The sequence below is a fragment of the Podarcis muralis genome, chromosome 16, assembly GCF_964188315.1.
Source record: "Podarcis muralis chromosome 16, rPodMur119.hap1.1, whole genome shotgun sequence".
Lineage (NCBI taxonomy): Eukaryota > Metazoa > Chordata > Lepidosauria > Squamata > Lacertidae > Podarcis > Podarcis muralis.
Genome location: NC_135670.1, coordinates 29,652,493 through 29,668,012, shown reverse-complemented (window position 1 = coordinate 29,668,012; position 15,520 = coordinate 29,652,493). Strand labels below are relative to the sequence as shown.

At 48.2% G+C, this 15,520-nt stretch overlaps 1 protein-coding gene across 2 annotated transcripts in view; it reads right to left on the bottom strand.

Annotated features, from left to right (window-relative positions):
• Positions 1-743: 743 nt before the first annotated feature.
• The window catches only part of SEPTIN5 (septin 5), a 28,584-nt gene continuing 13,807 nt past the window's right edge, over positions 744-15,520 (bottom strand). For both annotated transcript variants that reach the window (XM_028709735.2, XM_028709737.2), the window contains exons 6-12: positions 15,287-15,421; positions 14,214-14,331; positions 10,671-10,772; positions 9,103-9,199; positions 6,018-6,153; positions 3,683-3,785; positions 744-2,094 (exon numbers count right to left, since the gene is read on the bottom strand). In XM_028709735.2, coding sequence (XP_028565568.1) covers positions 2,038-2,094; positions 3,683-3,785; positions 6,018-6,153; positions 9,103-9,199; positions 10,671-10,772; positions 14,214-14,331; positions 15,287-15,421 — 748 coding nt within the window. In that variant the 3' untranslated portion in view covers positions 744-2,037. The remainder of the gene's footprint in view (positions 2,095-3,682; positions 3,786-6,017; positions 6,154-9,102; positions 9,200-10,670; positions 10,773-14,213; positions 14,332-15,286; positions 15,422-15,520) is intronic.

Sequence of the window (15,520 nt, the reverse complement as noted above, 5' to 3'; positions counted from 1 at the left end):
TTTAGCAGTGCCGCAAAAGGGTATTTTGATAGGGATATATTCACATTTCTGTTGTGGCAAGTTGCTCCTGTAAAAAAATATCCATTTCTAATCAACACTTAGAAAACAAGGAGCCCCATCTCTCTTTTGCATTCGAAAGCAGGTGAGGGTGAAACTTGTGCCCCTCCAGAGATAAACTACAACTCCCATCATCCCTAAAATTGGCCGTGCTGGTTGGGGCAAGTGGGAGTTGAAGTCCAACAACATTTGGAGGAGCGGGAGGTTTCCCAGCCTGTCCTAAAGGGAGAAGAAGGGTCAAAAGAGCAAAGAAAGCAGAAGGAGCCCTGTAATTTCAAATTAAAAGGTGGGCTCTGGCTACGAGAAAGCTGCAAAAGCTGCACAACACATTCCCCTCTCCCTGGGAGCCTCTGGACACTTTCCAGAGCGTTACACACTTTGCACAGAATTTAAGTTTCCTTGTTGCAGAATGTGGACTTCTGGGTGCGAGGTGTATAAATTATCTCTGGCCATAAGACTGCCAACTGCTAGCAACTTTAGAAAAAATTCTGCCTCTCCTATTCAGATCTCAGCTGGTTCCATCTGTGAAGCCATACACCCTATAGCCACATCTCCTCAGTTCATGCATGTGTAGTTTGCTCTCAGTCTCACTGCATCATGGACTTCGTAGCTGTAACCTTGTGAGTGTCGGGTGCTGGCCTCTAGACTACAAAATCCACGATGCAGCGCAACTGAGCACAATAAGAAAGACTCACACTAACTCTTTATGCAGCAGACATTTGCACGGTGGCCCAAACTGAAGCAATGCATGTTTCTAGAAGCCCACAACCACACGACACAATCCCAGGTTAGCAGAATACCATGTTTTGCTCCCATCCCAAGTCCATTTTCGGCTGGGATTTTTTAGATCCCTAAAAATGACTTGAGACATTCACTGGACAGCGTACAAACCAATGAACACATTTCTCTAGGAATCCAAATTTGCTCCATGGTTGGTGAGAGACGAAGCATGGGCTGAGCGTGCCAAGGTGATGCTAAACCTCAAAGTAACTCCCGCCTTGCAGATCCTTACCTCTGCAAGAAGTCCAACAGTTGTACATCACTCAATACAACGCACCTAAAACAAGGGCAGTGGGAGCTGTTTTTTTACTAGGATCCCTCACCAGCAGGTCTTTTAAGTCCTTTCCCCCCGTAGTGCAAAAAAGAGCCATGAGATTCTTAGTAAAAACATCATCGTCATGTCAGGAATGTTTTGAGAAACCATCAAAGAACGCCACACACCCAACCATCCTCATCCTCTCAAAGCGGCTGGTGGGGAAGAGGACCAAGGGATGTCCTAGGCAAGAGGTCAGGCTGGTTGGTGCTCATGTCAGCAGCACTTGGTTCAGAGGTATCGTCGGCCTTCTTGCAAAAGCTTGCCGTGACCTCCGAAAGTTTGAGGACAAAATGGGGGGGGGGGAGAGAAGCTGGAAAGAGGAGGAGGAGAAGGGTCACAGCACCTTGGTTAGAAGTAAACAGTTAACGTGCATTTACACCAGAGTCCTCAAAATCCATGTGCCATAGAAACGGTGGGTGGTTGGTTGGTTTTAAATACCAGAATGCTCCTTAACAACAGTTTAGTATATCTAGGAAAGAGTGGGGACAGCAGGGAATATCCCGATCGTGGAAGAGGTCCACAGCAAGCGACCTCTCTCCCCTCTCGTCTTCCCGCCTTCCCACTAACAGACGTTGCTACGATCGAAACAGAGCAGGGAGTAGCTGACATGGTGTCCTACAGCCATTGCTGGACTGCCAACTTGCTGGGATGGGCGTTGCAGTTCAACAGTGTTTGCAGGGCACCACGTTGGCTACCCCTGAATTAGAGAGACGGAGGGAGGGAGGGAATGGGCGCCACTCTTGCTCACAAGTCTCTTTGTTTTTCTTTTGTTTTCTTTGCAACAGGAAAGTCCTTCCTAAATTATCTGCGATTCCAGCTGAACTGCAGACAGTGACAAGGATGTTCCTTTCCTCCGCAACTTCCATCCCAGCTTCCTTTTTTTTTCACTGGTCTTGCATCTGCTGTTTCATTTTCTGCAGCATTTCTTGCATTCTACGCAACTGTAGGAAGGAAAGAGAGGGAGGGGAAGAGGTTATGCTGTTTATTTGAAACATTGGTATTCCGCTTTTCCAGCAATGCTCTCTCCCCCACCCCACCCCACCCCCGCCGCCAGGCTGCCCCCCATTTCAAGGCAGATTATATTTCTACACTGCATCATGGGCTTTGTAGTCTTCAGTGGTATAGTACAAGCCCCTGAGTCCTAAAAGAAAATGGTGTTGCTGAACTTGTGCAGTGGAGTAAGGAGTAAGACCTCCAACATCTGACTCTGAGTACTTGCACTGCCGACAATGGAAAATTTGCACTTTCAGGCAGCGCAAAAGTCCACTCTTACCTAGAGACATGAACACGCCCCACTCTCTTTTTGACTGATGGGAACCTGGTGTTTACATTGCTGTTGGAGGCTGCTGGTTAAATGTTAAGGTAAAGGTAAAGGGACCCCTGACCATTAAGTCCAGTCGTGACCGACTCTGGGGTTGCGGCGCTCATCTCACTTTTCTGGCCGAGGGAGCCGGCGTACAGCTTCCGGGTCATGTGGCCAACATGACAAAGCTGCTTCTGGCAAACCAGAGCAGCGCACGGAAACGCTGTTTACCTTCCCGCCATAGCTGTACCTATTTATCTACTTGCACTTTGACGTGTTTTTGAACTGCTAGGTTGGCAGGAGCAGGGACCGAGCAACGGGAGCTCACCCCGTCGCGGGGATTCAAACCGCCAACCTTCTGATCGGCAAGTCCTAGGCCCTGTGGTTTAACCCACAGCACCACCTGCGTCACTCCGGGCAAATGTTAGCCTCCTTCAAAAACAGTTGACTTTGGGATTGCACCTATTGGACAGTGCCTGTGCCGTCACTGATGACAAAATGACACACACTTAATACCAACACCAATGACTGTGGAAGTTCTGAAGACTTAATATGAGTGAAGTTTTCTTCTTCTCTTTTTTTCTTAATATACTTTCCTAAGTATGCAAATATGCTTTGGGTTAATTGATGAGCCAGGGTGCTGTACCAGAAGGTCCATTGGCCTGATCCAGCACGACACTTGATCCTTTTTCAAGATGAGAGTGAGCAATGGTAGGGTTGCCATATTTGAAAAAAGTAAACACCAGGACACCCGAAAAGTTGTTCAGCTTTTTTTTTAGGAAGACCCCCAAATGGTTGAGCTTTTCTTTAGGGGACCACCAAGATTGTTGAGGGTTTTGTTTTGTTTTTTACAAAAACGCCAAAAAAACGTGATTTTTCAATTGGCTTGCCTAATCATCATCATAATAATAATTAATTTATACCCCACCCATCTGGCTGGGTTTCCCCAGCCACTCTGGGCAGCTCCCAACAGAATAGATGATGATGATGACAACAACAACAACAACAACAACAACAACAACAACAACAACAACATCAGATATAAAAACTTCCCTAAGATCCAGGACAAAATACCGCCTTTCAGAAATTCCTTCTAACAATGGCAAAGTGCTCCAGCGCACGACAAAAGTACCACCACCACCCCCACAAACAGCTCCAAATTCAAGAAGAAGATAGCTAGCTTGGGTGATGTCTCAAGAGCGACCAACAGCAAAATGCTTCCTTACCTCTTCATCTTTCATCTTGATCAGCTTCTCCGTTTCCGCATCCGGTGTTGGGAGCGGCAAAATCGGGATGGGGCTCTCTATCCTGTTATCCTGAGTCAGCTTGCTAAAAACATGAGCAGGAGAAAAAGGGAATTAAGCTGGGTTTCATTAACTCTCCAATCCAGGAGGTTGCTTTATGGCAGTAGTGACGAGTCAAAAGTTCTCAGAAGATATTTTTCTAACAAAATTTCATTTTCCCACTACCACCCCAGGAAAAAAAAGTCCCCCTGCAACATTTATCCATTCATTCACCAACAATCTTGGACCTGCCATTGCTTGGGAGCTCTAAGCACAACAACAACAAATCAGTGCAAAGTTTGATAATGATATGGAAGAAGAAAAGGTTGGGAAAGGAGAAAGGTAGAACCATCTCTGTTAATCCCCTTAATTACCTGGGTTATCAGTGGTTAAAATCAGTGCAATTTTTAAAAAGTTCAGTCTGCCATCTTGATTCAAACTAGTGTCCCATTGTATCCAAACATTGGGGGGGGGGTCCATAATTTCAGGAACCGCCATGCAAAACTTGGTTGAAAACAGTGCAGGCTTGAAAGGTTCAGTCCACCATATTGATTCAAAATGGTGTCCAATTGTGTCCAAAGATGGACGGAAATCTGCTCCTTGATTTCAGGCGCCACCATGCAAGATTTAGTTACATGTAAAGGTAAAGGGTAAAGGGAGCCCTGACCGTTAGGTTGAGTCGTGGACGACTCTGGGGTTGCGGCGCTCATCTCGCTTTATTGGCCGAGGGAGCCTGCATACAGCTTCTGGGTCATGTGGCCAGCATGGCAAACCAGAGCAGCGCACGGAAACGCCGTTTACCTTCCCGCTTGAGCGGTACCTATTTATCTACTTGCACTCTGACATGCTTTCGAACTATTAGGTTGGCAGGAGCAAGGACCGAGCAATGGGAGCTCACCCCGTCACGGGGATTCAAACTGCCAACTTTCTGTAGTTTATGCCCAAATGCATAGTGAACAAATGAACAAACAGTTTTCCAAAATATATAGTTGATTCACTCATCCAGCCAACCATCAACTTTAAATCTCAATCTGGTTTAAGGAGATAACAGAAATCACTGGGTTAAAGCTGACCAAAAGTTCAGCGGTAGCATTATTATCAATTTATGATGGGGTGGAAGGTTTGCAGGCTATGGAGGACTTGCTCACAAACTTATTGACGGCTGCACAAAATATTATAGCTAGGAAGTGGAAGGGGCAGGCAGAATATAAAACCAAAGAATGGTATAAAGAGGTGTGGGGTATAGCTATGAATGATAAATTCACATGTGCCATTAAGGTAAGGCAGGGAATATGTAGGAGAAATGATTTTGAGGAGACATGAAGGCTGTTTGTAGAATTTGTACTGTTAAAACGGGAAGGGGTCAAACCATCGCGAGAGGTGTTGAAATTTTGGGAGGTTGGGTAGTTACAATGGAATGGTCTCGGTGGTGGGGTGCGCATTTTTATTCTTATTTATTTATTATTATTAATTTGAAAGAAAAAAATCTCAATCTGAAGCAAATGACTGATAACAACAAAGAATAAATAAAGAATAAATAAAGATTCTAGTCCTCATGGGTTTAAGTAAAGGGCTGAATTAAACAGAAACAGAGGCTCCACCACTGAGCTAAGGCCCTTCGCTGAAATGTTGCGTGTCACATTTTCAGAAGAGAAATCATCCTGCTTTCAGAAGACGTTTGCCACACAACAACAACAGCTCTAAGCATAGCTGTCAACTTACAGATTTGAAAATAAGGGGCCAGCAGCCTGGAAAATAAGGGACCAGCAGCCAAAATAAGGGATTTTAGTCAACCAGCTCCTGAGCCAAAGGCAGAAAGCCCAGCCAGCAGCCAAACGAAGCCTCAAGCGGTGGTTCCCACAGCGCAGCAAACCAGCAAAGGAGGTGCAGCAAGGAAAACCACCATCACCTCTCCGCTGGGAAGCGCTGAGCAAAGGCGAGTCCCCAGGCAACACGGCCAATTTGATCAGGACAAGGCATGCAAGCTCCATGCCCCAGTCGTTCTTAGACTTTGTAGTGGGTGAGCAACGCAGCCAAGCAACACAGTTGGAGCCTCCCTCCGCCCTGGCCGGCAGGGAAGGAGGGAGGGAGAGGAGCTGCTTCCTTTGAAAGCCGGGAAATTTAAGGGACATCATCAATAAGGGACAGCAGCAGGACACGGCGCTGGGATAAGGGAGTTTCCCACCAAATAAGGGACGGTTGACAGCTATGGCTCTAAGGGCTGATTCACACAGACGCATTCATCCCTTGACGGAGCAGAACCTCAGGGGGACCCTACCTGGTCATCTGCTGGATGCACTGCGCCCGATAGTTCTCGTAGTGAACGTCGCAGGTGACGTCCTTCAGGTCGTGCATGTGCGTTCGGATCAGCATGTTCCGCAGTTTCACAAAGTCACAGTGCGCCTGGTTTTCCACTGAGGAAGCAGCAACAACAGACATCGTTTGGCACACAGCAACAGACAAACAAATATCGGGGGGAGGGAATATATGCACCAGAATCCCCCTTTATATCCTAACCGTATTCAGTTATTTCAAGCACACACACACACACCAATGTGTATGACTGTAAAAGGAACTGTGTTAGAGAATAAACATGACAAGCACAGCTAAGCTGTGGTGGAAGGAAATCCACCGGATAGCTCATTTCAGACACATTCCTCTGACATGCCTTGGGGAACCCATGAAAAGAAATACGCAATTTCAAGGGGACGCGGGTTTTTTAATTGCATACGACGCATGTGTGTGTGTGGAGGCTGGTCCCTGTTTAGGGAAGCTTTTAATGTTTGATGCATTACTGTATTTTAATATTTTGTTGAAAGCCTCCCAGAGTGGCTGGGGAAGCCCAGCCAGATGGGCGGGATATAAATAAATTATTATTATTATTATTATTATTATTATTATTATTATTATTATTAGGGCAGATGAGGCACTTTGCAGACACCAGTGGAAGTCACCAAAGGAGCCACTGCCACCACAGGTCCCACCATGAGCTTCACATCCTCACAAATTGCTAAGTCTCCAATTAGTCGAGATGGCATTGTTCCATATCCCCTCTGTTAGTGATTGGGAACATAGACATGGTCTCATCGGATTACAGTAAGGCCCAGGGTTATGCTCCAACACTAGCCTGCCAGAGGCCTCTGAAGCAGGGGGTGGGGAGAGATCTGGCCCCTCAGGTGTTGTTGGACTACAGTTCCCATCATCTCTCTCTACTGGCCATGGTGGCTGAGGCTCATGGGAACTGGAGTCCAACAGCATCTACAGCGGGGCAGCGCAACCTCTCTGACCACGTGGGCCGCAAGAGTACTTTGACACAGAACCTGCGGGCCACAGCACTGAATTTAATTCCCACATCATAAATGAAAGAGTTTGCAATATAGTTAATACTATTTAATATACACAATTAATATATTTAATTGGATGACTCAGATCTAGAGGACATCAGGATGGGGGAGATTGTTTTAAAAGCTTCCCCAGCAAGCACATTCTGAGTTTTTTGACCATTGGCTCTCTGAGTTCCATTGATGCTGCTTCCCATTTTAGAATATTGTGTTATTTATATCATGCTTTTAGCGCTGTGGTTGTTACGCGCTTGTTGCTTGCTTAATGGTTTGTTGGGTTTCGTTAGCTGCTTGGAGTGCCCCCGTTGGAGGGGAGGAAAAGCAGAGTATTATTTCATTTAATTATTTTAAATATATATATACCCTGCTCTTCATCACACCTGGGTCCTAAATCTCCTTGGAAAAACAAAAATATACGATATACAAAATTTAGAACATGAATTAGAACATCTGTAGAATAAAACAGCATTTGTGGTGGTGCAAAGTTCTCCTGAAATGAAACTGCTTTCACCTGGTGCCTGAAACCTACCAGAGGCAGCAGGTGTGCTGGGCTCCTCCCAACATTGCGGGTGCCCAATGCCTGAGCATGACTGGTAGGAGCCGCGACGCACCCTGTGAAAGGTCTGTCAGGGCCTGTTGCGACTGCGACAGGCTCCATCAGGCCCTCCCGCTGCTGCCACAGGTTCCAACGGAGCCTCACCTGCAGTGGGAGGGCCCATCAGAGCTCACCACAGTGAGAGTAGGGTCCGCTAGAGCCAAGGGTACCATCTCGCCCTCAGGATTGTGGGTGCCCGTCGCCACAACGCAGATGTGTGACATAACACGGGCAAACCTGAACATGCAGGACACTGAGGTCCAGCGCAGAGGGCCTTCTGGCGGTTCCCTCCCTGCGAGAAGCAAAGTTACAGGGAACCAGGCAGAGGGCCTTCTCCGTGGTGGCGCCCGCCCCGTGGAACGCCCTCCCATCAGATGTCAAGGAAATAAACAACGATCTGACTTTTAGAAGTCATCTGAAGGCAGACCTGTTTAGGGAAGTTCCTAATGTTTGAAGTTTTATCGTGTTTTTAATATTCTGTTGCGAGCCGCCCAGAGTGGCTGGGGAAACCCGGCCAGATGGGAGGGGTATAAATAATAAATTATTATATTAACATTACAGTGGACACTCGGGTTGCGAACGTGATCCGTGAGGGAAGCACGTTCGCAACCCACAGCGCCGTGTCTGCGCACATGCGGGTCACAATTTAGCGCTTCTGCACATGCACAAAGCGCAATTTAGCGTTCCGGTACTTTTGGGTTCGGCGCAGTGCGCAACCTGAAATTGTGTGATCCAAAGCATTTGTAACCCGAGGTATGACTGTATTACATGTGCATGTGACGTCACACATCCGTGTTGTGCTGGCCGGTGGTGGCTCTTCTCCGCAGTCAGTGAGGCACCCTATTTCTGCGGGGAGGGGCTCAGAGAGATGGTGCCTCCATGTCTGACACACACACCCAGAAAAGGGTGCCTAGCTTGCTGGCTGCAGAGCGTGGATGCCTTCTTACTGACTCTGTGGGTGCCCAGCCCCCACAATTATATTCTTGTGGGTGCCCAATCACCCATGGCTGCCTGGAATTGGCTCCCATGGCTGGAGCCTGCCCAGCTGTGGAACATTGAGGGGGGCCCTTTGAATTTTTTTGTGGGTGCCAGGGCACCCACAGCCCTGCAGAGATGCCACCATGAGAGGCAGCAAATGTCTGACTTCTAATAGGAGGGAGTTCCATAACGCTGGACCCACCACACTGAAAACACGACTCCTCGTTGTCATGAGTCGTGCTTCTGGTCCATGGGGGACTGCTAATAGCAGAAATCAGAGTAGAATTAAATAGTATAAATAACTGAGGCATGGGCTTCCTGCTCTGGGTTGGCACTTGGAGGTAGAATGCCCCTGAACCAGCAGGTTCCATTTAGCTAGGAAGGCCAAACAGCTTTTCAGAGACCCAACGTCCAGGACTCCCATCTCGCTTCCCAGGACCATGGCTCACCTTCCACGATTCCCCAAGGGTAGAGCCGCCCTCGTACCCTCTGACCTTTGGCCTCAACCACCGTGTTGCTGCCGATGACTGCGAAGGGAGCACTTTCCTGGAACGGGAGGAAAGATAATTTCAGGGTTTTTTGGACATGATCAGACATGGACACAGAAAGAAGCTAGAGATCAGAGCAGTTGGAGAAGACCAGTGGAAGAAAAGCAGATTTAAGGAAGCAGAGTGAGGGATTCCTCAGTTTTCTTGGCCCAGGGTTCAACAATTCCCATCAGCTCCAACCCCTGGCCATGCCAGTTGGGAGTGATGGGTCTGGGAGTCCAATAACATCTGGATGGGCAGATGTGGTCCATACTGCTTTAGATGTTTGCCTGACATGCTGAAGGAGGGAGAGGACCATGTTCAGGCATCAAGTGTGGGTATTTTAGGACAACATTTGTGTCCAAATTCATATTTTGTGATTCAAAATATACTGTATTTTTCCGTGTATAAGACGAGGTGTTTATTATTATAAATAAATGTTAAAAATTGGGGTTCGGCTTATACACGGATAGTGCAGAGGGGGGACGGGCGACTGGTGGCAGCCGTGAGCAGGAGATCACCAGCGGCGATTGGGCGAGTGATTGGTGGCTGTGTCAAGGCCTGTTGGCAATTGGCTGCTGCTGTGGCAATTGGGTGGGCAATTGGCGGCAGCTGGTGGCAAGCGGGCAGATGATTGGTGGCTTCCGCAGGCGATTGGCACTGTCGGCAATCTCCCCCCCAAAAAATGCTCAACAACTCTGGGCAATCTCCCCCCATTTCCTTAATTTGTAGTCCCCCAAAATAGGGGTCGTCTTATACACTGGGGCATGTTATACACTGAAAAATACAGTACTTAACTAATGCACACTTAACAAATTTTCACGGCCCTCTAGTGGCTATGGTGGAAGTAATGTGTTAGTGTTAACTCTGAAAGTGCATACTCAATTCTCACTAAACTAAGCTTTTTCATGTATATTTTGCTCTAGGAAGTTTAGTTGACTCAGAATCAAGTATACACTTCCAGAGTTAATATTAAACACATTACTTCTGGTAAATGAGTCACCATAGCTGCTAGAGGGCTGTGAAAATTTGTGTCCCAGGCTTTTAAAGACTCAGCTACACATGTACAGTGGTACCTCCGGTTGCGAATGGGATCCGTTCCGGAGGTCCGGCCGCATCCTGAGGAATTCGCAACCACATTTGCACTAAAATGCTGGTGAATTTTCATTACGATTAAATTGCAAACTGATGTGAAAATGCGGAAAACTTAAGACGGACAAAATGAAAAGCTGAAACAACCCCAAACTGACAGGTTGTCTCATCCCTAACCATGACCAAGTATTATAGAAAATATTAATAATAATAATAATAATAATAATAATAATAATAATAATAATAATAATAATAATAAATTTTATTTATATCCCGCCCTCCCCAGCCGAAGCCGGGCTCAGGGCGGCTAACAACAATAAAACAGTACAAAAGTACAGCACAAACAACACTCTAAAATCATTCATTATAAAATTAATTCAATTTTCTCCCTTCCTCACCTTCAGCTCTCTGTCTTGTTGTTTGAAGTCCTCGTCTTCGTCAGAATCACACTCAGGAAACTGGTAAACTTTAATTCCAAACTTGTCGATCTCTTCCCTGATCTGCACAGGGCGATGGAGGGAAAACAGGAAGAACGCTCACATTACAACATAATACTTGGCTGGTGCCATAAAGAGAAACCTTTAAAGCAGGAGTAGGGAACCTTTTTCAGTCCAAGGGCCACATTCCCTTCAGGGCAATCTTCCAGGGGCCACACACCGCTTGCTTTCCACCACATCAGACCAACGCATAGCTGTCAACTTACAGATTTGAAAATAAGGGGCCAGCAGCCTCGAAAATAAGGGATCAGCAGCCAAATTAAGGGATTTTGCTATTGTAAAGAGTTACATTCATTGGTAGGATTGACAGGTGCTGTCAATCCGGCATGAGGTGGTCGTGGCATCACCGCAGCCGCTGAAGCGCCGCCCTTCTGCGTCCCTCCCTATCCCCTCCTCTTCCTCCTCCCTCAGGCCACCTCCTCAGCTGCCACCACTGCTGCCGCCTCCGGGCTTGTGGGCGAGAGTCTCTCTCCCTCCCCCCCTCTCTCGGGAGGGGAAAGGCCAATGGAACTCCTCGCACCAGGACGATGGCGCCAGCGCGCACGCTCTCACGTAGCGGAGGACCCCGAGCCACTGCTTCCCTCTTGAGCCGGGTGAGCATGAAACCCGGAAATTTAAGGAACATCATCAATCTGGGACAGCAGCGGGACACGGTGCTGGGATAAGGGAGTTTCCCGCCAAACTAGGGACAGTTGACAGCTATGGACCAACGAGCCCAGTATTCTTTAGTCTGGGCCAAAAAGGAAGCACACAATCGTCCCTACATCAGAGCATTGTTAAAACTGGTTTCTTGCAAGCTGCTTTGAGAATCACATGACTGAAAGGCAAGCTACAAGCCAGCCTTCCCCAACCCAGTGCCCTCCCACTCTTCTGAGCTAAATTCAAGGTGTCACCATTTAGTACAAAGGTCATCAATGCAGTGCCTCCAAATGTCATCGGCTCCAACTGCCATCTTCCCTGATGGTTGGCCACACTGACACTGATGGGAGTTGTAGTATATACAGAGGGCACCACACTGGCTACACCTATATTAAGTATGTCAAGTCCTCAACAGCTTGGGACCAGTTTACTTGAAGCATCGCCTTACTCCACAAGTACCCACTTGACTGCTTCAATCTATAGAACTGACACTTTCACAAGAGCTACGTAATGTTGGTTCCACACTTGTAAACCGTCGATCCTTCGGTGTGGCAGCACCTACTCTGTGGAACTCCCTGTCCCATGACTTTAGACAGGCACCCACTCTATGTTATTTTTGGTGACTGTTAAAATGCTGCTTTGTTTAAGCAAGCCTATTCAGGCATGTCATTTTAATGTGTATACAGTTGTACCTTGGAAGTCAAACGGAATCCATTCCGGAAGTCCATTTGACTTCCAAAACGTTTTCAATATGTTCTGTCCTCTCCCCCATGCTTTTCAACATCTACATGCAGCCAACTGGGAGAGATCATCAGGGGGTTTGGGCTGGGTGTTCATCAGTACAGTGGTGCCTCGCAAGACAAAATTAATTCGTTCCGCAAGTTTTTTCTTCTTGTGAGTTTTTCGTCTTGCGAAGCACGGTTTCCCATAGGAATGCATTGAAAATCAATTAATGCGTTCCTATGGAAACCGCCTTCAGACCAGGTCCGGGGACAGTCTGTCCCCCGACTTCTTCTGAAAGCTGGGGGGGGACAAGGGCTTTTCTTCCCACCCCCAGCATTTTAAAATCGCCCGGGACAGCGGAGGACTTCTCCGCTGTCCGGGGTGATTTAAAAGCCCCTGGGAAGGCAGGCAGGGGGGACAAAGACTTTTGCCCCCCGTCCGCCTTCAGAAGAGGTCCAGGACCTCTTCTGAAGGCGGGCGGGGGGCAAAAGTCTTTGCTCCCCCCCGCCTGCCTTCAAAAGCCGTCCGGGACAGCGGAGAAACGCGCTGCCTTTCTCCGCTCTCCCGGGAAGGCAGGCAGGGGGGAGCAAAGACTTTCGCCCCCCGCCCGCCTTCAGAAGAGGTCCAGGACCTCTTCTGAAGGTGGGCGGGGGGGCAAAGTCTTTGCTCCCCCCCCGCCTGCCTTCAAAAGCCGTCCGCGATAGCGGGAAGCGCTTCCCTGCTATCCCGGACTGCTTTTAAAATGCTGGCGGTGGGGAGCAAAGCCTTTCGGCCCCCGCCGGCCTTCCTGGACCTCTTCTGAAGGCCAGAGGGGGGGAAAGGCTTTGCTCCCCACCGCCAGCATTTAAAAGAGGTCCCCGGAGATTTCCCTATGGGCTTTCTTCTTGCGAAGCAAGCCCATAGGGAAATTCATCTTGCGAAGCAACTCGCAAACGGAAAACCCTTTCGTCTTGCGGGTTTTCCGTCTTGCGAGGCATTCGTCTTGCGGGGCACCACTGTATGCGGATGATACCCAGCTCTACCTCTCTTTCAAATCAGAACCAGTGAAGGCGGTGAAGGTCCTGTGTGAGTGTCTGGAGGCGGTTGGAGGATGGATGGCGGCTAACAGATTGAGGTTGAATCCTGACAAGATAGAAGTACTGTTTTTGTGGGACAGGAGGCGGGTGGGTGTGGAGGACTCCCTGGTCCTGAATGGGGTAACTGTGCCTCTGAATGACTAGTTGTGCAGCCTGGGAGTCATTCTGGACTCACAGCTGTTCATGGAGGCGCAGGTCAATTCTGTGTGCAGGGCAGCTGTTTATCAGCTCCATCTGGTATGCAGGCTGAGACCCTATCTGCCCGCGGACTGCCTCACCAGAGTGGTGCATGCTCTGGTTATCTCTCTCTTGGACTACTGCAATGTGTTCTATGTGGGGCTACCTTTGAAGGTGACCCAGAAACTACAACTAATCCAGAATGTGGCAGCTAGACTGGTGACTGGGAGCGGCCATTGAGACCACATAACACTGGGCTTGAAAGACCTACATTGGCTCCCAATACGTTTCCGAGCACAATTCAAAGTGTTGGTGCTCACCTTTAAAGCCCTAAATGGCCTTGGTCCAGTATATCTGAAGGAGCGTCTCCACTCCCATCGTTCTACCCGGACACTGAGGTCCAGCACCGAGGGCCTTCTGGCGGTTCCCTCATGGTGAGGTTACAGGGAACCAGGCAGAGGGCCTTCTCAGTAGTGGCACCAGCCCTGTGGAACGCCTTCCCACCAGATGTCAAAGAGAACAACAACTACCAGACTTTTAGAAGACATCTGAAGGCAGCCCTGTTTAGGGAAGCTTTTAATGTTTGATGCATTACTGTATTTTAATATTTTGTTGGAAACCAACCAGAGTGGCTGGGGAAGCCCAGCCAGATGGGCAGGGTATAAATAAATTAGTAGTAGTAGAAGTAGTACGTATACACCTAGGTACGCTGGCTGGGGCGGATGGGAGTTGTAGTCCAAAAATCTAGGAAGGCACCAGGTTGAGGAAGACTGGTATAAATCTTCAAAATGAATGAATGAATGAATGAATCAGCACTACCGCTGCTCACCCGCTCTTTTAGCTTCTTGATCTCAGAAGGAATGAGGCAGTCGGCTTTGGCAATAAGGGGAACAATGTTCACTTTTTCATGCAGAGCCTTCATGAACTCCACGTCTACCGGCCTCAGCCTGCAACAAATAAATACGGCGTTAGAAGGCAAGCGATCTCTATTTTTCCCTGCACACTAGCAAGGGGAACTTTCTGCCAAAAGAAAAAAAAAAGGACAGGACTTCCTCTTATAACAAGTCCCTTTTCCAGCTTGGAAATGTTAGACTCTAAGCTTCATGGCTTTGTGGGGAACTTCCTGCTTCCTCTTCAGATCGTCATGTCTGCGCTTATTTTATAATGTAGCGATCCGGTCCCGTTGCGTCAGGGAGCCCCTCCTGGTCATTCTGCGGAGTGGCAGACTTCCAGTCTGCCTTAAAGTCCAGTACTGGTGGCACCAATGCCCTGTGGCTCTTATTGTCTTATATCAGGGGTAAGGAACCTTCATCCCTTGGGTCTAATAAGGCCCATCAGGTCTCTCCCATTTGACCCACAAGCCCATTTGGGTCAAGTCACGCCCATCTGCCCTTCACCTGATGCCATATTGAATATTCATCCTTACATTTTCCATTACAGTGGTATCTCGGGTTACAAACACCTTGGGTTACAAACACTTCGGGTTACAGACTCCGCTAACCCAGAAGTAGTACCTCGGGTTGAGAACTTTACCTCAGGATGAGAACAGAAATCGCGCAGCTGCGGCGCTGTGGCAGTGGGAGGCCCCATTAGCTAAAGTGGTGTTTCAGGTTAAGAACGGACCTCCAGGACGAATTAAGTTCATTACCAGAGGTTCCACTGTATAACATCTGCATTCCACTGTTCCTCCAAGAAGCTCAATGTGGATTTTACCTTCATAACAACCCTGAAATGTAGGTTAAGGCCAAGAGAAGGTGAATGGCCCAAGGTCACTGGAGTTTCATGGCTGAATGGGGACTTGAACTCTCGTCTCCAAGGTGCTAGTCCAGAACTCTAACCACTACGCTACACTGGCTCCAGGGTATGTGAGGCAGATAAAGGAACAAGCCCATCCCACCTTACCCATGGCCAAAGGGGGAGATGAAGTAGAGGCAGCAGTGCACCCGGTTGTCCTGGATGTTCTTCCGATTGAGGCCGCTCTCATCCCGGAAGTACTGTTCGAATTGCTGGTCAATGTAATCCGTGATGGCCTTCCAACTAGAGCGAGTCACAAGGAAAAGATGGCAATGGGACACCAGTTTAGATGGTACTTAGGGACAGAGGATAACACACATTAACAAAGGAGAGATCCCTTAG